Genomic DNA, 20773 nt, shown 5'->3' with positions numbered 1-20773 from the left:
CAAATAATACTATCATAGGATTTCATTCCACCTCATTTTTTTGTCTCCTTCTACTTCCTTAATCCTTTTTTTACCTACCTCTTCCTCTTCTGTTCCCCAACCCGACCTGCTGCAACTTCCTCTTTCTTCTCCTAACCCACTACCATTTGCTTCTAGACCTAGCCCTACCTGTTGTCAAATTATCCTTTGATCCTCCAGGACTATATTACATTTTGCTCTTAACTGTCTCATGAACTCTATTAAAGTTCTCATTATGTATTCAGGTTTTAGGAAAGCAATATGTTAAAAATAACTGATTCACTACACCTTGCCAACAAGACTCCTAGTTCATCAAAATGGTTTCTGGAATTGATGAAATTTGAGAACATTTGTAAAATCTAAGTAAGAACACTTATCTACCCTTGCCTATAAAATGCTGCAACAATGAGACTCTCTTTTTAAGAATGTGTGCTTCAACCAATACCCATTGAAGAGCCTAGGTTTGCCAACTTGGCAGCCTACTGTAACAACATTTACTTAGTGATTTTTGAGCATGGTTTTGCCTCTTTTGCTCTGCTCTCCTCATGTCTGACCCTGACCATGTCCTTGGTTTTCTTTCTTTTCCACACTTTTTTTGATATCTTATTGATACTTTCTCAGTAGCTGGCCCTCTGGTTTTCACTACCTGTCTCAGTCAGTATTGAAGGACTTGTGAGATAACCAAACTAGGCATGCGCTGAGAAGAGGATAAGAAATCTCCTTTCTCACTCTTGACTGAGCCAGGACATAGGAACTGTTCTACTTCCCTTTCCTACATTTGCTTTATTCTAGCAGCCTAAATCCCAAGACACCAAAAGACATCCTCAAAGGAACGATATCTATTATGTATGCTGTTCTTTCAGCTTTAAAATATTCTTCTCTCATAGCTTCACATGGGTGCCGCTTTCAATTCTTTCAGGTCTCAACTCAAATTTTACATGCACATATCTTCCTTTACTCCCTAGCTGGAGTGAGCCCCTTCCCAGACACCCTTCTCTTTTATCTTCTTTCTAACTCTTATTAAACATCAAGTCATTTGTTTGTATAAAAATACTTACTTCCCTATATACTTAGTGTTTATCATCTCTTTCCTCCCACTACTGTGTGAAATCCTGAGGGCAGAAAGTCTGTCTTTCTCTCATATCTCTCGGATCCCTGGATTGTGGCTGTTCTGGCCCACAGTAGGCACTTAATAATAAATACTGCAGCTCTTATAACTCCCCAAAACTCCAGTCGGATGCATTTGGGAGGAAGAAACTGAGGTAAACAGATTCTTCTGGGAGGATCCGCACCCTGACCTTGACTGTCCTTGGCTCTAACTCAGTCCTGGCTGAAGTGGCTAGAACATCAGTGGATGTTCAGAATGTTCAACAAGTTTGATCTGACTATGCAAATAAAGATGGAATGGTCACACACTTCACAGAGAAAGTGAATATGGTCCTCTTTACTCTAAAGCTTTTCTTTGAAAATTCAGTTTAGGGGAATAAATTACTCACCATTATTTTGTTTTTGATGATTTTGTTTCACCAACTGGTAAATTTTAGGGGAGCAAAATTAGAATCTGCAAAAGTTATAATTAGATACTATCTTATTCAACTCCTTGGTTCTAGTCCTCCTTTTTCTTCTCCATCTTATTCTATTTTACATAATTATTCATAACTCAAAACCATGATTCATGTAACATTTTAATCTCAATGGAAATCTTAACTGTACCGCTTGATGTTAATTCAAACTGCAGAGATACACAGTTAAGTAACTGGTCTGATAAAATTGTTTCTTTTTTATTTTACAAAGTATTTATAATGGATATTAGCAAATTTAAATTTGCTAATTGGTAAAAAGCAAGAAAGTTTTTGAGTAAGTTTTAAATGTTTTAATTTATTTTTGAATAAAAAATGTACCCTCCATTGAACACACACACACACACACACACACACACACACACACACACACACACAGAGTTTTTTATGTCTGCTACAATGTACAATAAAATGTTTCGACCTTGGATGAAGGAAGTGAATTATGGTCAGAGGTGTCTGTACCTGTGCACACATTGACGACTGGATTTTTTTGTATAACACTGGCAAGTTCACTTGTCACCTGACATGTTAATAATAATACCAGTGATAATAACAATAAGAGCAGCAGATATTTTAGTAATTAAAAAGTTGTCAGGCAGAGTGTTCTACAGAAGTTATCTAATGTAATCCCCACATCTGCTTAATATCAGGCAATATTATCACCATTTTACAGATGAAAACACTGAACCCTTAGCCAGTAAGCAGCAGAGCTAAAATTCATACCCACGCTTTTCACTTCCATGTGCACCATCCACTGGAGCCTCATAATTGGACATTTTCCCAATAATCTACTTCATGGTCTTCAAGAAAACACCCTTCATTCATTCCTTAATAAACAGGATTTGAGGTGGGAGAAGCTAATTTATTTAGACAATCACATCTTGCTAACAAGTGTTTGATAATATTATCCATTCTGCTTAATTTTGCCCTCTGAAAGTATCTGTTCTCCTCAATGAAGTGAAATTAGGAAAGAAGGCTGAGCAGGTGAGCAAGAAAATGAAATTAGGCAAGTCTTATTATAGATCGTATAATTCAACAAATGTACTATCTAGACATGTATAAGGCACTCTATAAAATATGCACAGGAAAGAGATACTTGTGCTATCCTCAAATAATTCATTACCATTTATCTGGGAGAGACAGATATATACACAATTAATGAAGGTAAAGGTAGGATTATTATCACCATTATTTATTGAGTATTTTTGTTAGATCTTAGGTGCTGTGCTCAGTATTTGTGATCATTTTAAAATCTCACACCAACTCCAATTATCACCCCCATTTTACAGATGTAAAAGCAAAGGGTAAGGGACTTATTCCATATCACAACATTAATAACTGGGGAAACCTCATTCAATCCAAAACGAGTTTATGGCAAATGCTGGTCCCAGGTGGCTGCAATGCCTTGCCCTAGAGGAGACTGTGATAGGTGATGTAAAAAAGGCAGAGAGTGAATTCCAAGCACATCAAACAAAATTGCAATATAAGACTCATTCTCAAACAAAAATAAGTGACCTTGATGTTATCTATTAGTCTCCTATACTTTGCTGGACTGAAAAATCAACTAATTCTATTTTACATAATTATGCTGGACTTGGTAATCCAAAAATGTTATAAGCATGGACCATGAAGATTTGATTTGAGTGCAGGAGGCTCTTGTGGTCCTGGACACCTATTACAGTTGAGGGGAAGTCCTTGTACACTGGAGAGTCACTGAGGTAAGAAGAGAAGTTCCACGGGAGGCACTGATGTAGAAAGGTACAGATGAGAGGGAAGAGGTCTTGAGCTATCCAAATAGCTACCTGCCTTTTTCCAAGAGCACTTCAACTCCTCAAAAGCTATTACTGGTATAAGCCTCAAATTTCCCTAGCATCTCCTTGAAGTGGGGATTGCAAAACAGCTGAGGTTTTGTGGGCCGGTATAACATTTTACAAATCATGATTTACATGAACTTAAAGAAGGCTTGATATTTCTAATCTCATTTTCTACCTGTTACTTTACACCTGGCCCACTTTGAGTTTTAAGCCCAGTCTCTGTAGCATTTGAGTTTATAAACTCTGCTTTAAAGTCTTTCCAAGTAAAATTTAAACATGAATAAAATGATCTCCCCAATACATTGGTCAAGCCATAGTGAACTGCTATCTCCATCGAGCATGTATCAAATGGAAGAATTTTATCAAAAAACCCACACAGATCTGGAGTCTAGACACACCTGAAGGTTAAGCTCATTCTACATCTTGGAATTCAGCCACCAAAGCACTTTGGCCCTAATTGATCATATTTAGCGCCAGATGCCTGTTAGGAAAGAGAGCCTGGAGCTATTCTCAATGAATGCAGACCAAGAGGCCAGTAGGGGAGACACAAAAAATGCTATAACTATCATTTCTAAGAAACACAATTGAATATACTGGTGGAGGTGAATGAGCGAGTGGAGTGAGGCCAAAGAGTTTACATCCAAACTGCAGAGGCTGCCCAGCCTTCCACTTAACACTGGGTAGGAAATGAATGCAAAACACTTAAAACAGGAATACATCCTTCCCTACATCCATGCCTGTACTGCCTTTTCTACAAAAAGAAATTATTTTGTCTTAAAGACATTGTATCAGAGGGTGTTTCTAACTGACTTATGGACCATTCAATTTAACCATAACAAAAGCTTCACAAAAAGTATATGTATTTGCACTAATAGCACTTCATGTTTTAAGGGGAAAATAAGGCCCTTCATTAAACCTATCCATCACCATTCCAACATGCCAAGCCTGCTTTGCCCATCAACAATTGAGAACAGATGCATCATTAAACACACTAAAAGGCAAAGAAATGTAGAAAGCACAGGTTCACACTTCAATTTTAATGCTGAGCAGCACTACATGAGTTTGCAATAATGTAAATCATGCTTGATGGATTATTTTCAAATTAAAACTGGAACCAGTGTCTCCACATGCTATTTTTTCATTTATAATGTTCTGATGTAGAATTCATTTAGTGTTTAATGATTCCCAATAATGCAAAACAAAACAAACAAACAAACAAAAACATTTGTTTAAAAAAAGCAAGATTTGTTCCTATTTTAAATTTAACTTGTAAGAGGAAAAAACACACAAATAGATTGCATTTACAGTACTGAGTTCCAATTTTGGCATCTGCACTTTGGAAAGGGAGAGAAACAAACTGAATGAGAGTGAAAAATGCTGCTGGGAGAACAAAAGACAATAAGCTTTGCACAGTCGAAAGATTCAGGAATATTTAAGATAATGTATAGGCAAAATTATCCCATTGTCTCCCTGGGCTTAAACTACAGCACCCAGTACTTCTGTCTTATTACTCATTTTTCTCATTTGTTACTGCTCTCTGATTATTCATCATCTCTATCGGACTATATGCTCCAAGAGGTCAAGAATCCTGTCTGTCTTATTTACCTTTGTATCTACTACACCAATGAGAGTGTCTGACAATGAGCAGGAACTTTATATTGTTTTATTAATGATTCACTGACTATAGAAGTGACCGAGATTTCTTGTGGCCCAATAAGTAGAATTAACTACAATGTCAATTTTGGCTCAAAAAGAGGTAGAACATTTTCTATCAGTCATAACCATTTAACATAAGAAGTGGGTGCTGAGGCGTTTAAGTAGAGGTGATGCCACAAATAAGCATGTGTGTAGTAAATAAGAATATAAGTCTTTGGTCCTGACTTATACCTTATGGTCTTTAAGATGCTTGCTACTCCTGAGGTTCTATAATTGTAATGTAGACCCTTCCCAAATTTGAATGATAGTTAAAATCATTGGACTCATTTCTGTGACTGGAATTATATAGGCAACTTTTTGAACCAAAGAGGTTCAACTCTCACATACTTTTTTCTTAGCTATACATTTATCTTGCTTCAGTTGAATCAAAGATAATATGGTATCTGCTTTATTATACTATTAATATTTTATTTTTCTATGTTCTATGCATTCCTTCAAAATATATGGGCCCAAAAGTTGACTTTATAGATCCAAAATGGTATCCCTTAACTAAAGAAGGCTTTATCATTTTAGCCACAGGTAGGAACAAAGTATACCGAAGGGGATTAATAAAGTTCATTCATTCTCATACCACTGTATTTAATCACAGAAAATGATCTCTATACTTCATGAAACTAGTATCTTCTTTTAATCATAGGGTGGTTAAGTTACTTACCACAAAAGAATAATAAATCTTGAATCCAGGTTTGGCCACAAAGTAGTCATCAGACTTGAATGTTATTTTAATTTGATTTGTTCTTGATGTTATCCTTGGAGGAACTTCCTTGTATCCGCACCATCGTCCTCTAATAATGGTACTGGTTTCAGATATATCTTCAACTTCCACAAAATCATACCTAGCATCAATTTGACATAAACAAATTTTGCTTAGACTTTGAAATTCATACTTTCACTGAGGAATTAAGACTAACATACATGATTTCTTATGATCTACCAAATGAAATGAAAATTATAACCTACAGACATTTTAAAAGAAAAGGTAGCTTTCAGATTAGGTTTTCAAAATTCAAAGTTCAAACATCTATTCTATAAGAACCCTTACACACAATGAGCCATGACTGTTCCCAAATCATCACTAATCAAAACAGGCTACTTTCTGAGCCTCTAGTTTATCTATAAGGCTTTCCTGGAAAACCTAATAACTATAATCTACCATATTTTAGGAGATGTAGCTCTAATTATATGTACAAATGTTTACTATATAAAATTTTTCAAACAAATTTCCACTTTGACTTAATTACCACATTCAGTGCTTTCTTAAAAAAATGATGTGTATCTATATAGAATATAGAATCAGCACTTTCATTATACAAAATAAATGGTAAAATAAAATAAATTGCTAACTTATCTTTTTGGAAACTGTCTTTTGGAAGGATAATATCACTTCCAAATAAAATATGACTTTTGGCATAATGAACAGCATATGACTTGGGGAGGGATGTGTGCTAATCAATACTGAAAATATCTGGTCTGGTTAAACCAGGGTATGAATGAACTAAAGACCAAAGGTTCACCTTTGGCGTTGGTCAGAGAAACACAGAATGCCAGGATTAAAGAAGACAGGAAAGACCTCTTTAGATATTCTAGCGGGGGTGCCAAAAAATGTATACACATTTTAAGAGATGTTATCTATGTATTACTTTTTGAAGTTGAATTGAATTACAGTACCAGTGTGTAGTATGATGTTTGCTCAAAAAATGGCATTAATCAAATGAATGCTAGCATCACCATGCAACAGGCATGACAGTCAGAGAAAAAGGCGGAAGCATAGTTGCCGTTCAAGGAGCACAAGACCATTTTGAAGTGGTATTCGAAATTCAAGAACGTTGTGGCAGTGACAGTGACAATGGAGGCGTAAGTATGCCACAGAACCTCCAACACGCCTAATAGTTGCATGCATTTGTGACTGATTAAGTTTGAGACGCAGGGTGCTGTGTATTATGTGCACAAGGGAAGATTCAGGAGGCCTTGCACAGCAAAGAGATGCTTCTTCTGCTATAGTGTTGGAACAGTTTACACGCTCACCACAGAAGTCTACCAAATAATGTTCACTGTAATCAGAGTGTCTGGACACTGCCGGTAACCACTTTGAGCCACTCTTGTAATTGCAGAAGTCAACATGACTTGTACGTATTTATCTTTTGTTATCTGTATATATTGAGTATTACAATTTTAATAGGTGTTTTTCCTTTCTTAAAATGTATATACATTTTTTTGGCACCCTCTGTATATGACCATTGGATCTTTGAAGTCCATCCATACCATCCCACCTTTCCATTACATAGTAGGACACCTTCAATGACAAAGTCAACATCTAGGGACCATTTACTCTATTTTCAGACACCTAAGATCTTGAGACGTTCTACATGATGAGCTGAACTATCTGCCTTTTAGGTCTGGGCAGCAGTGTCTCACTTTTCCACTCTACCTCTCCCCAATGACCTCAGATGCTAAAGTCACAATGCAAATGATGAGCATTCAACTTGAACAGTGACCATAGTCTCACATCCATTTTATATTTTTCTGTCACAATTGTCAAAAGTAATCAGCATGAGAAATGTCACATCGGAATATGAAGAAAATCCAATATGGCTTTACTTGTGCTACTCAGGCACCTTAGAGCTCTTACTGGATTGGGCACAGTAATCTAAGGAGTAGGTGAACAAAATTTTGACTAAATTTTAACAGTGATTTATGTGGTCCTTTTGTCCTTTGCCTCAGTTTCCTTATGAGCAGAATAAACAGGTTTATACAATTTAACTAGCTGGATATCTCTTGGGTGCTGTGTAAATTAATTACTTAATGTTTATATGGTGCTTGGAAGTTAAAAAGTACTAACAAAGAATCATTACTGAAGCAATAAAATATTGCAATGTAAACATCAAGGAGGCTTTGGAACAGATGGTAGGAAATCAGCTGCATTTTATTTTATACACAATGTGTGTAAATTATATTTACAGCACAAAGCAGGAGTATACTTAAAACTGTTAATAACACAAGAGGTAATTTTTGTTTTTTAAAATCACAACATCAGTGTCAATTTTCCTCTGGATCTGATGTCAAGAGAGCACCGCTGTGTTTCTTAGGGAGAGTTCTGAGGTAATTCTCTGATCTGAGTCTTTCTCTTTTTCTTTCCCCCTCTCCACCCCTTACTCCTCTGCCTCCTTGCATCAATTTTGAGAAACAACTAGATTTTCTGTAGGGCTGGAAAAAATCAAACAAGCCCATCCTAACTTCCTCCTCTATTTTCAAGGCCAGCATGGCGGAAGGGCTCACTCACTACCAGAATCAAATTCCCTGTTCAGTAGTGGAGGCCTGTCTTCCCTTCCACGTCAGCAATTTTAACAATCTTTTAATAGTGTTGTGTTTTGTTTTCTTTCACTATCTCTTTTTTCCTTTTTCCAGAATACAAAATGAGTTCTCCCTTTCAAGTTGAAAAGACACAAGATCTACCCGTTTATTATCTTTATAAATACTGACTGGCTCTTCCTCCACTATTCATCTGTTTTCTGGCATACATTACTCTCAATGGTTCGAGGAAGTAATAGTCACTGCTACTATTCTTGAAAAAATAGCAACATAATACAAGCTGTCAGCATAATAAACATGCAACAAAGGATGACGAAATTTGAGGCATCCTCTTTTTATTATCGTGTTTCCCTGAAAATAAGACTGGGTCTTATATTAATTTTTGCTCCAAAAAATACATTAGGGTGTATTTTCAGGGGATATCTTATTTTTTCATGTACAACGATCTACGGTTATTCAAATACAGTCATGTCATCTTCTTCTGGAACATCATCATAATGTACTAAATGCGTCCGTCCGGCTGACGATCTTAACTGGGGCTTATTTTCGGGGTAGGTCTTATTTTCAGGGAAACGCAGTATTCAAAGGAAAATAAACCTGCTGGAGGGGTTTAACAGTTCAGTAGTTCACTAGCAACGCAGAACAAGTGTGTGTGGCTAAGTACTAGAAAGGAAAAAGAAAATCCTCCCTAAGTCTTATGCATGCTAATCAAGTGACTAAGATGCTGTGAGCAGACACTTCAAAGAACAACATCCAGGGCTTTCTCAGATGAATATGCTAGAAAGGAAGATTATCAAGCATGGTTTTCCTCTAATGCTGACTCAGGAACCACAGGAAACAGACCATCTGAGGAGCACACAGACCCTGGAGTTGCTTTCTCTTCCTTCTTACACGTACCTGAGGCCTTAAAACTATGATTTCAGGGGAAGGCTCTGAAATGGCCAGTCCTTGCTTTCACCATCTCCCAGCACTGGGGGACCATCACTGTGCATGGGTTACAGCAGCCTGGGTTACAGTTCCTGGAACCACGCAGGGTGGCCATTCTTTAAGCCCATGGAGGTCTTGGACCAGAGCCACAAGACTGCTGCAGGTGACCCGGGATTATGGGATGTATACATCTGCTCACAAAGGCTGTTCTAGGCCTGGCCAAGGCAGGGGACTCCAGATTCTCTCCTCCTCTGGGGATCATGCAGCCTGGCTCTGACAGGTGTGAAAGTGAGTTTCTGTGAGTCAGCCGGGTTCCTAGGCCCCCTGCAGCGGCCCTCTGGGCTCCAACTTATGTTGCCTGCTAGGACTGACATGAAGGATTTTTTAAAAAGAAGTGGTGCATCTTGAGAGGAAAGTTTTTAAATCCCTCTTATTTTCACCTTGAAAGAGTCCTCTAAAATGAGTTTTCTTCTCCACTTACCTACAGATATCATTTTCTGCTTCCTCTAATCCAAACTGATTGTCAAAGACTAACTGTATCCTTGTTTTCTCCTGGGAATGGAGCCTCCATGTCAGAAGCAGGTTCCTGGGATAGCTGTTTGGGAAGCGGGGACTCTGCACGTGGCCATTTCCTGTCACCTGGATGGTTTCGTCTCTTCGGTACAAGTCTGTGAGGTGATTGCTCTCTGTTAGTAGTCACAACTTGTAGAAATTAGTATGTTGCTCCAATTACAGGAAAGTAAAAAAAGAACAGTTTAAAACACATCACATTTCAAATCACTTCTTGATATTGTTTAAAAACATAGGACCAAATGGTAGCCTTCTGGTTAAACAAACAACATATATATTTCTTCTATTGTCTCCTACCTCCCAAAATTCTTCACAAATTTAGACTTGATGCCTAATACTTTGTATTAGGTTGGTACAAAAGTAATTGTGTGGTTTACAAGGTTAAAAATAAGTGCAAAAACTACAAGTACTTTTGCACCAACCTAATATTTTGGAGGCTGTCTTAACATCATTTTGATAAGCAAAAACTAATAATTATCTCAGAACTCAGGTTAATTTTGATTGGAATTAAAATAAGCAAATGATTTCAAGTAGTTCATCCTTTTTCTTTTCAATGCAATATAATAAACATTTTTTTTTTACACTGACAGTATAATAGTATATCTTCCGTGATTAGCACAGGAGGTACATACTCAATAAATATTGCGGAATGAATGAACAAATGAGTGAAAAATGAATTAGAATAATCTAAGGGTGTTTAATGACTATATATTTTATATTCAAGTGACATTTTCCAGTGGTTTGTTCATCATAAAAAGTCACAATTCTTTGTCTTAGTTTTTGGTGACTTAAAATAGGTCTAATTCATATTCTATTTTCTTTGTGTTGTATAATAAAAAGTTTGTCTGGTTTTTGTCCTGGGTTCCTGAGAGGAAACTTCTAAACCCTTAGAATTTTCCAAGTAATAGAAGTGTTCTTATTCACGGTTGGACTTTGGGACCATACCTGAGTTTATGCAAATAAGGTGACTCACTGTAGGCCCCTAAGTTGTTTCAGGATGGGTGCTGGCCACAACAGAAAGGCCATGTGATTAAAGGGTTAGATCTCTGAGCCTGCTATCAGCCTGACACCCCAACATCCCTGGAGATAAAAGGGCATTGGTGATTGAGTCCAATCATATTGCCAGTGACTCAATCAATTCTGCCTACAAACTGAAAGCCCAATAAAAACTCTGGTCACTGGGGCTTGAGTAAGCTTCCTGGCTGCTGATAAACATTGATGTGATGGGAGAGTGACCTTTCCTGAGGAAAGGAAAGTTTCACACTTGAGACCCTCCCAGAGCTTGCTTGCCCTATGTGTTTATTTGTCTGGTCTTGATCTGTACCCTTTATAGAAAAACTGTTGTTGTAACTATAGAGCGTTCTTGAACTCTGAGTTGTTCCAGCAAAGTTTTCAACCTGAGGGTAACCTTAAATCTGTAGCCAGTTGGTCAGAAGCGAGGGTCGCCTGGGAACTCCCAAACTTGTAGCTGGCATCTGTAGAGCAGTCTTTTAGGGACTGTGCCTTCAACTTGTGAAATATGACTTAACTTAACTCTCAGTAGTTTCTATTAGAACTACATTGCACAGTGGATCCATTTTTCATTTCTCCCAATATCCAAAGTTCTTTTCACTTTAGGTTTTGGCTTTTTAGGCCCCCTCATAAGCAGATCTCCAGCCACAGTCTATTTGTGTTCTTCTGCAGAGACTTTACTTGGGGCCTATAATTCAGTGAGCCTGGTCACGAAGGCTTAAATTGCTGGTGGAAACCACTGAAAGTTGGGGCTGCTGAGGGTGGCTCTTAAAGTTTCCAAAATAAGAGGAGGGTGAACAAAGAAACAGCATGTGAAATCTAAAATCTTTTCCCCCTTTTACAAACGTTCTTATTCACATGGAATTTTCAACTTTTTTTTTTTTTTTTCCACTCATTCTGTGTTTAATGTGTGGTGGTTGCCCAGTGAAACTTTGTGTGGGAGAGAAAATTCTAGGAAGAGCAAAAGTGGCTGAAGGATGTCACACTCCCTGCCTGCAGACTAGAACACTGGCTCTGCAGTTACATCACTTCCAGCCAGCTCGGCTAAACTCAACCTCCTAGGTGTCACTGATAGCTTTTCCAGTTGACCTTTTACTTTTCCCTTGATCTCGTGCTGAATACATAGCTATGAAAATTACTTGTCTACTTATTTTGTCATAAGGGGCTTTTAGTAAATGAGTAAAGGCTGTTTGTTAGGGAGACTGATGTGAGCTATCAACCAGTCAGTCAACAATCATTTATTAAGCACAGATTCTACACAATACAGTAATTTCAACACTTCTATCACTTGAGTATTACTGTTATAGTTTTTGCCATATTTTCTTATCTCAAGTACTGTTATTTACTTAATATTTCTTTGAAGTGACATTTTTAATCAAAAGCAAATCTATTCTAAAAGTTTATATCGATGATATAAATAGCAACTAGATACTATTTGCAATGAATAGAAAGTAACTATAAATCTAAATACCGTGTTTCCCTGAAAATAAGACCTAGCCAGACAATCAGCTCTAATGCATCTTTTCTTTTTTTTCAATTCTCTAATGTTACTGTTTTTTGTTTGTTTGTTTGTTTGTTTGTTTGTTTTTAATCGGGGAATATTGGGGAACAGTGTGTTTCTCCAGGGCCCATCAGCTCCAAGTTGTTGTCCTTCAAACTAGTTGTGGAGGGCGCAGCTCAGCTTCAAGTCCAGTTGCCATCTTCAATCTTTAGTTGCAGGGGCGCAGTCCACTATCCCACGTGGGAATTGAATGGGTAACCTTGTTGTTGAGAGCTCGTGCTCTAACCAACTGAGCCATGCAGCCGCCCCCTCTAATGCATCTTTTGAAGCAAAAATTAATATAAGACCCAGTCTTATTTTACTATAAGACCAGATATAATATAATATAATATAATATAATATAATATAATATAATATAATATAATACCAGGTATTACATTAACTTTTGCTCCAAAAGATGCATTAGAGCTGATTGTCTGGCTAGGTCTTATTTTTGGGGAAACACAGTCTATAACTATTAAATTTTAAAATATCCATATCAGGTGCACATATTTATCATTTGTAAAATACGAGGATTGGGTGGCACATTTTCTCTTTGGTCTCTTTCAGGGGTAATAATCAATGGTTTTATTTTATTTTATTTTGTTTTATTATTTTATTTTACATTTTTATTGTTCCAGATGCTATGTTACATTCACATATAATTTAATATTGTTTAAAGAACAGTTCCTGCCTTTGTTGACCTGAAAAACAAAGTCAGTGCATATCACACTAGTATAAAGGATGCACAAAGGAACATAAAGTGCTGAGCGTGAATGGTGGATTGGAGGCAGGGAGAGCTGCAGGGCTGGCATGGTGCATACAAGGTCTATGCATGCGATCACAGTAGGAGGACTGTTTCGAGCAGAGTCCAAGGGGCCCCAGTGTGACATATGGGAGGCCACAGACTTTAAAGGAAAACTATGTAAATATGTGAAAGCCAGGCAAAAGTAACTGTACTTGATATGGGTAGAAACAGGAAACCTCTGGAAAAGGTGAAAGACTTCTTGAAAGAAAAGATTAGTCTGTTGGTTCTATGAAAAATGAACTGGCGGGAGAGCACCTGCAGTGGGAATGTCTCCTAGCAGGTACAGTAGCCACCCCCTTCTCTGCAGGCGATATGTTCCATAGCCCCTAGTACATGCCTGAAACAGTGGCTAGCACTCAATTCTATAGATACTATGTTTTTTTCTATACATACATACTTGTGGCAAAGTTTGATTTATAAATTAGGCCCAGTAAGAGATTAACAACAACAATAATAAAACAGAACAATTATAACAACATACGGTGATAAAAGTTATGTAAATGTGGTAATTTATTTCAGGAGATCTCCTGATGAGGTCTTTGTATATGAGGTGTGATCAACTACTGTGACTGTTTGAATTAAAAAAAAAAAAAAAAAAAAAAAAAAAAAAAAAAAATATATATATATATATATATATATATATATATATATATATATATAATAGTAAAAGACACATTGCCATTAATCCCTCTCAAAACACTCCCCTTTACTTTGAATACACTTATCTCATCATTCTTGCCACTTTCTTAAGGAGTTCCGGAAGTCCTCTTTTGTGAGTGTCTTTAGGTGCGCTGTCTTGAAGTCCTGAATCATTTTGACTTTGGGGAAGAGCCAGAAGTTGCACGGTGCCCGATCCAGTAAATAAGGTGGATGAGGACACACCGTAATGTTTTTATTTGACAGAAATTGCCATATATCAGAAGTGATGTGTGACACAGAGCCTTTCCGTTGTGATCACAAAATACAGTGAATGCTGCTGCCGAGTGCCATCCAACGGAAAAGCAGAGATCTTCAATACGGGAAGCGGTGCATCTAGCCTTAGTAACAATGTGTGACAAGTTTCAATTTGTTCAGTGCAGTCAGTTGGGTGTGAGCTACAGCTGAGAGATGGTGTGTTTTAAAGTGTACCATAAATTATCCTCCATTATGACAATGCTCCCTGTCACACACCGCTTCTGGTATGGCAATTTCTGTCAAATCAAAACATTACGGTGTGTCTTCATCCACCTCACTCACAGTGCGACTTCTGGCTCTTCCCCAAAGTCAAAATGACCATGAAAGGTAAATTTTTTTAATCAATTCAGGACATCGAGGCAGCCACTATAGCACAACTAAAGACACTCAGGAAAGAGGATTCCAGAACTGCTTCAGAAAGTGACAAGAATGATGGGATAAGTGTGTTCGAAGCAAGGGAAAATATTTTGAGGGGAATTAATGGCAATGAGTCTTTTACCGCAATAAATTTTGTTTTTTAAACATTCACCATATTGTTTGATCACACTGTGTATACTCAAATGCTATCTGGTGCAACATGTTGCCATTAATCATAAAACATTTTCTATTCATGTCTTCCACCCAAAACTTGAATGCCTTTCCCATCTTAGCTAAGCACTTATCATGCACTGTGGCCATAACTTTTGCGGTTTGAGGTACAACAGCAAAACTATCACAAATTTCTTTCTCCTTTCTCACAGATAGAAGATTCGTTCTTACTGTAGATTTTAGCAACCTCAGTATACAACTCTTTTTCTTATTAAGTAGAGGAATTTGAGCTTTTTATTTAAAGGAAGCACTTTAAGTCTTCGTGGCATATCTGAATTGCCAGCATCACTACTCTTGCACTTTAGGGCCATTTTTTAAGTAAAATAAAGGTATTCAAACACAAGCACTGTGATACCTTGACAGTTGATCTGATAATCAATATGGCTACTAAGTGACTGATGGGTGGGGAGTGTCTACAGCATGGAGATGGAGCGGGACTTGGGAGATTTCATCACGCTATGCAGAACATGGGCACTTGTAGAGATGTCTGTAAGTAGGAAAGGGGTTTCTTTTTCTCCCCCTAGAACATCACTTAAAGACAAGATTGTCTTAAAAGTACTAACTCTGCTTATAAATGAAACACCAGTTTCATTTATATATATATATATATATATATATATATATATATATATATATATATATATATTTTTTTTTTTAAGAAAGCTGTGGTGGGAGTGGGTAGGAGGGGCTCTCCTAGTTTGATTAAGACAAAACTTGTTTCCAGTTTTATAAAGTTACCACAGACCTATGTTGCACTATATTGAATTGGATGCCAAACAAACAAACAAACAAACAAACCACAAGTTTTCTGATTTATTTTCCCTGCAAAACAAAATACTGCCAAAATCTACATATAGTATACAAGCTAAATATGAATAACAACACTGTTATACTGCTTATTTTGTGCAAGGCATTGTTCTAAGCACTTTGCATGTTTCACTTACAGAATCTAAATTCCTTATTACATATGACCTTGTGTGTGTGTGTGTGTGTGTGTGTGTATGTGTGTGTGTGTGTGTGTGTGTGTGTGTGTGTGTCCATATATACTTATAAAAACTCACTGAGGTATATATCATTATCACCATTTGACAGATGAAGATTTTGAGGCACAGAGAGGTCAAGTAACTTCCTCAAGTCACAGAGTTAGTAAAGGGTGGAGTTAGAATACAAACCCAGGCAATCTGGTCTCCAGGCTAATGCTCTTAGCTACTGTTCAACAGAAGGTATTTATTTTTAGTTTGAATTTTGCTAGAGGGAATTTTAGATTCTTTGCTAGCTGTAATCCACTTTGACTTTTGAATCACATTGTTTAGATATAATTTATAACTTCATGTCAACTCAGTGCTAGTCTTAGCAGAAGTATTATGATGAATTATAGATTCAGACAGCAATCAACCTATCAGATTAAACCTGAGATAACTACCAAGTATTTTATATAAAGTTACATTCCTGAATGAAGGTGTTTACTTCGGTGTTCCAACAATAGCAAACATTTATGGAGCAATTATTATGTGTCAGACACTCCAATAAGTAGTTTAAATACTCTACTTCATTTAATACTTACAACAACCCTATGCAATTAGTAATATCCCTGTTTTGCAAAGGAAGCTCCGAGAGTTTAAGAAACCTGTGACCTCAGGGCATAAAGCTAGTGGTGGAATCAAGCTTTGTCCCTAAGCAGTTTTTCTTTACAGCACACTATTTCAACTAGATGACTGTACTAGCTGTTAAACTACAAAAATATGGTATCAATTTTCCCCGAAAATGAGACCGGGCTTTATATTAATTTTTGCTCCAAAAGACGCATTAGGGCATATTTTCAGGGGATGTCTTATTTTTTCATGTACAACAATTTACATTTATTCATGTACAACAATCTACATTTATTCATTTATTCATGTACAAAAATCTACATCGATTCAACTACAGTCATGTCATCTTCTTTTGGAACATGGTTATATCTCTCCAAACCCCGAATTCTGGGTTGAATTTCTTGCGACTCTATTTCCTGTAGAACCATTGGCCCCAATCTCTCATGTCCAGCAATAGAGCTCTCCTTAAATGAGCACTTCTTGTTCATGTAGCCTGCTCGTAGTGCATTGGCAACACAGCTGTCAGTGATTTTATCCCATGAATTCTTCACCCAAGTCACGACCTCTTGCAGGCTAGGCTTCACAAAGTTTCCATGTTGATTTCTCTCCATTATATTTTCAGTGGATCATTGATTTCCATGTGCAAATGGTCCTTGAATGGCTTGTTTACTGCAATATCAAGAGTCTGGAGATAGGCACTCATTCCTGTGGGAATCATTATTTGATCAATTCTTCTCTCTGCAAGGAAGTTCTTCATGTTTTCTGCATGGTGAGTGCTGGCTGAATCCCAGACTAGCAGACCTCTTTACCCACCTTGCAAAACAAGTGACAGCATTAAAACGACCCACTTCCTTATAACTGTTTGTATGCCTCAGGTTTTTTCGGTTTCAAGAACATAAATGCCTGAAACATGTTCAACCTTATCTCTCTTGCCCTTAGTGATGATTAGAGGTGGGGCTTTCTTTCCATCCACACGAATTGCCAAAATACAGGTAACACGTGCAATTTCATAACTAGTGAAAGTAATATAGATTGATGAGGCACCCCTCTGATCAATTGTCATTCGAGATCCTAGGCCCATAAACACTGCAGTTTCATCCATAGCAATCATGTTGGAGAGTTAATATTTAGAAAAGTCAATGCCATCAACAAAGGACTTGAATGCAAGTGCACGTTTAATAACTTCAGTATCTTCCACCTTGTACAGTATTGTCGATCTTCTCAGAGACATTTCACATCACTGAAGGAAGCCATCCAACCAGAGTTGTAATGCTTTGAATTCTTCTGGGGATATTTCTAACTGGTACCATTGCAAGGGCAAATGCTTGAATATCAGCCCTGCGCACAACCAAAACCTTTGCTCTCCTGTCAGCAATCCATTCACAGATGATGTCTCCCAGCTCAAGATATAATGGTTACCGACCTGATTCACACTTGCTCTTCTTAGCATTTCCCTTATCCATCTGTTGACTGAGGTTATCATACTCTGCTCACCATTTTCAGACCAATTGGAGATCCAACTGCTTCTCTTTGCAGAAAGCCATTCGCTTCTTGACCCGGGAGTCCGCCACGATTCCTTTCTTACTTGATGGAATAGCTCTTTCGTTTTGCACTCATCTTGTCTGGGGGTCAAAATATTATTCCCTTTAAATCTACCATTAAATCAAGTGTTAATTTAAGACTTATAAGATAGGAGTGGCAACAAAAATGATGACATTTGAGATGATGGTCCGCACAAAAGCGACGAAAAATTGCAGGCACCAAAATTCAGAAAACGTTTATTTCACATGAGTGCATTAAATACATCTGTTACAACACACGACATGTTGAATTATGAAGATTCATATTAGACACAACCACGTCTGTTCGTTATGAAGAGCGCACATTATTCGTGCACTGTGTCTGTACTCCAATTGGTCATTTGGCAATAAGTCTCAAGTTCATCTGTTTACATATGCATTTACCTCTCATCCAAAGGCGCCCACTTGGGTATTTACAAATACTTAATGATAATTTATTTTATCATTTATTTTAAGTATTAATGTCAATAGTATTATTTATTTATATTTAATTATATATTAATATTATTATTTTATAATTCAATACACCTGTTGTGTGTTGCAACAGACGTACTAAATGCGTCCATCTGGCTGACGATCTTAACAAGGGCTTATTTTTGGGGTAGGGCTTATATTACGAGTATCCTGAAAAATCATGCTAGGGCTTATTTTCTGGTTAGGTCTTTTTTCGGGGAAATATGGTATATATCATTTTTTATTGAATTTCTCTCTCTATATAGCAAGAATATAAGTTCTTATTCTGCATTTTAATACAGAAGGAGGTTTATATGCTCAAAAACTCTGAGGTATTCATTTAACTTAAAAAAAATGCCAATTAAAATATTTAAAAAAAGAGAGAGAGAATGAAAGGGAGATGACATAAAAATGGCGGCATGAGGTGAGCCTCTTGAAATCTCCCCTGGAATTTACAACAAATTTAAATATAACTCCACAAAGGACTCCCTGCACAGCAGACAGGCAAGACTAAGAGGTACACTGCTGCAATCATCTAAAGGTGGGCACACTGCATGACTGGGGGGGAGGGAAGGGAGAAGTGCAGAGATGGGGCTACCTGGGCATAGAATACAGACAGGGCTCAGTGCTCCGCTGCATTCCAGAACTACTACAGCTGCGGGTAAGGGAATAACTTGGACTGCTAGGGCTCTGCTTATGGCCCACAGGGCTGAGGGGACAGCATGTAACATGGCTAAATACAATGTGCATGGCAGAGATCTTGGAGCAAAGACTGAGAGAAGAAAGCTGAAAATGGTGGTTTAAGCCCTCACTGCAGAGAGAGAATGGAAGTCTTAGGTACTGAACCTAGTTGCCCCCTCCCTACCCACCCAGAGCTTGCCCTGCCCCCACCTGCCCAGTGCTAGAAGTGGAACAGTAGCAGAGTCAGATAAAAATAACAGAATATTTGCACTTCTGAGAACTGTGGTCCACAGACATGGACTTGCAGCCCAAGTAGTTCCAGCAAAGGGCAGGGAACTGTGGAAGCAGGGCTGACTGTGGTGGTGGTTGCCGCCATTGTTCTGAGCCATCTCTCACAACACACACTGTCCCTGTCCCCACCTATCTGGGCGGATCCTGCAGAAGTAAACACAGCTGCTGAAACACAAGGGCTCTGAATCTGGTGCAGGAAGAATTTTGGAACTTCAAAAGCTCTCCGCATCCCCACATGGAGGCAGTGACCTATGACCCAGGTGAACTGTTCACAGAGAAGCCCACCTTCCAAGGAATCCCCTATTGTGTGAGAAGCCGGAATAGTGCAGAGAAAATACAACACTACAGTGTGAGAGACAATAAAAGGCTGCAGTCTGAGAGAAAATAAAACATTCTACCAACACCTACTGGAAAACAAAAGAAAGACTTATATCTATCAACATGTTGCAGAACCCACTCCTGTACACATCTAGGAAGAGAAATAATAAATCATTAATAGCCATGAATAACCAAGATAACAAGATAGCTCAGAAAGAAAGTGACAAGTCTCCAGTAAATGAACTAAAGACATTGTAATATATGACTTAAATGACAGAGATTTCAAGATTGCAGTTCTTAAAAAACTCAACGAGATGCAAGAAAACACAGACAGGCAGTTTAATGAACTCAGAAACATAATCAAAGAACAAAATGAATATTTTACCAAAGAGATTGAAATTTTAAAAAAGAACCAAATAGAATTTCTGGATATTAAGAACTCAGTTAAAGAAATGAAGATTGAAAAAGCCAGCTTAGGTAGTAGAGTTGACTAGATGGAGGAAAGAATCAGTGACATCGAAGATAGAAATCTGGAAATGACATGGATGGAAGAAGAAAGAGACTTGAGACCTAAAAGAAATGAAAGAACTCTACAGGAACATTCTGACTCCATCAGAAAGAGCAATATTAGAATAATGGGCACACCAGAAGGAGAAGAAAGAGAGAAGGGGACAGAGAGTACATTCAAACAAATAGTCAACGAGAACTTCCCAAACTTGTAGAAAGAACTGGATCCTCGAATCCAAGAAGCAAATAGAACACCTAATTACCTCAATTCCAATAGGCCTTCTCCAACACACATTGTATTGAAGTTGTCTAAAATCAATGACAAAGACAGAATCCTCAAGGAAGTTAGGGAAAAGAAGACGGTAACCTACAAAGGAAAGCCCATTGGATTATCATCAGATATTTTTTTAGCAGAAACTCTACAAGCCAGGAGGGAGTGGAATCAAATATTCAAACTATTAAAAGAGAGAAATTATGAACCAAGAATAATAAATCCAGCAAATATATCCTTTAGAT

At 37.6% G+C, this 20773-nt stretch overlaps 1 protein-coding gene across 2 annotated transcripts in view; it reads right to left on the bottom strand.

Annotated features, from left to right (window-relative positions):
- PDGFD (platelet derived growth factor D) overlaps positions 1–20773 on the bottom strand; it is a 257795-nt gene that overhangs the window by 72307 nt on the left and 164715 nt on the right. The window contains exons 2-3 of one of the 2 annotated variants that reach the window (XM_019716795.3): positions 9846–10032; positions 5784–5964 (exon numbers count right to left, since the gene is read on the bottom strand). In XM_019716795.3, coding sequence (XP_019572354.1) covers positions 5784–5964; positions 9846–10032 — 368 coding nt within the window. Of the gene's footprint in view, positions 1–5783; positions 5965–9845; positions 10051–20773 lie in introns of both variants that reach the window. The other variant, XM_019716794.3, reaches the window with a different exon arrangement.

Source organism: Rhinolophus sinicus, chromosome 14, assembly GCF_057876585.1.
Source record: "Rhinolophus sinicus isolate RSI-liver-muscle chromosome 14, RSI-T2T, whole genome shotgun sequence".
NCBI classification, from domain to species: domain Eukaryota; kingdom Metazoa; phylum Chordata; class Mammalia; order Chiroptera; family Rhinolophidae; genus Rhinolophus; species Rhinolophus sinicus.
Note: the sequence above shows the minus strand (reverse complement) of the source record. Positions and strands in the feature narration are given on the sequence as shown.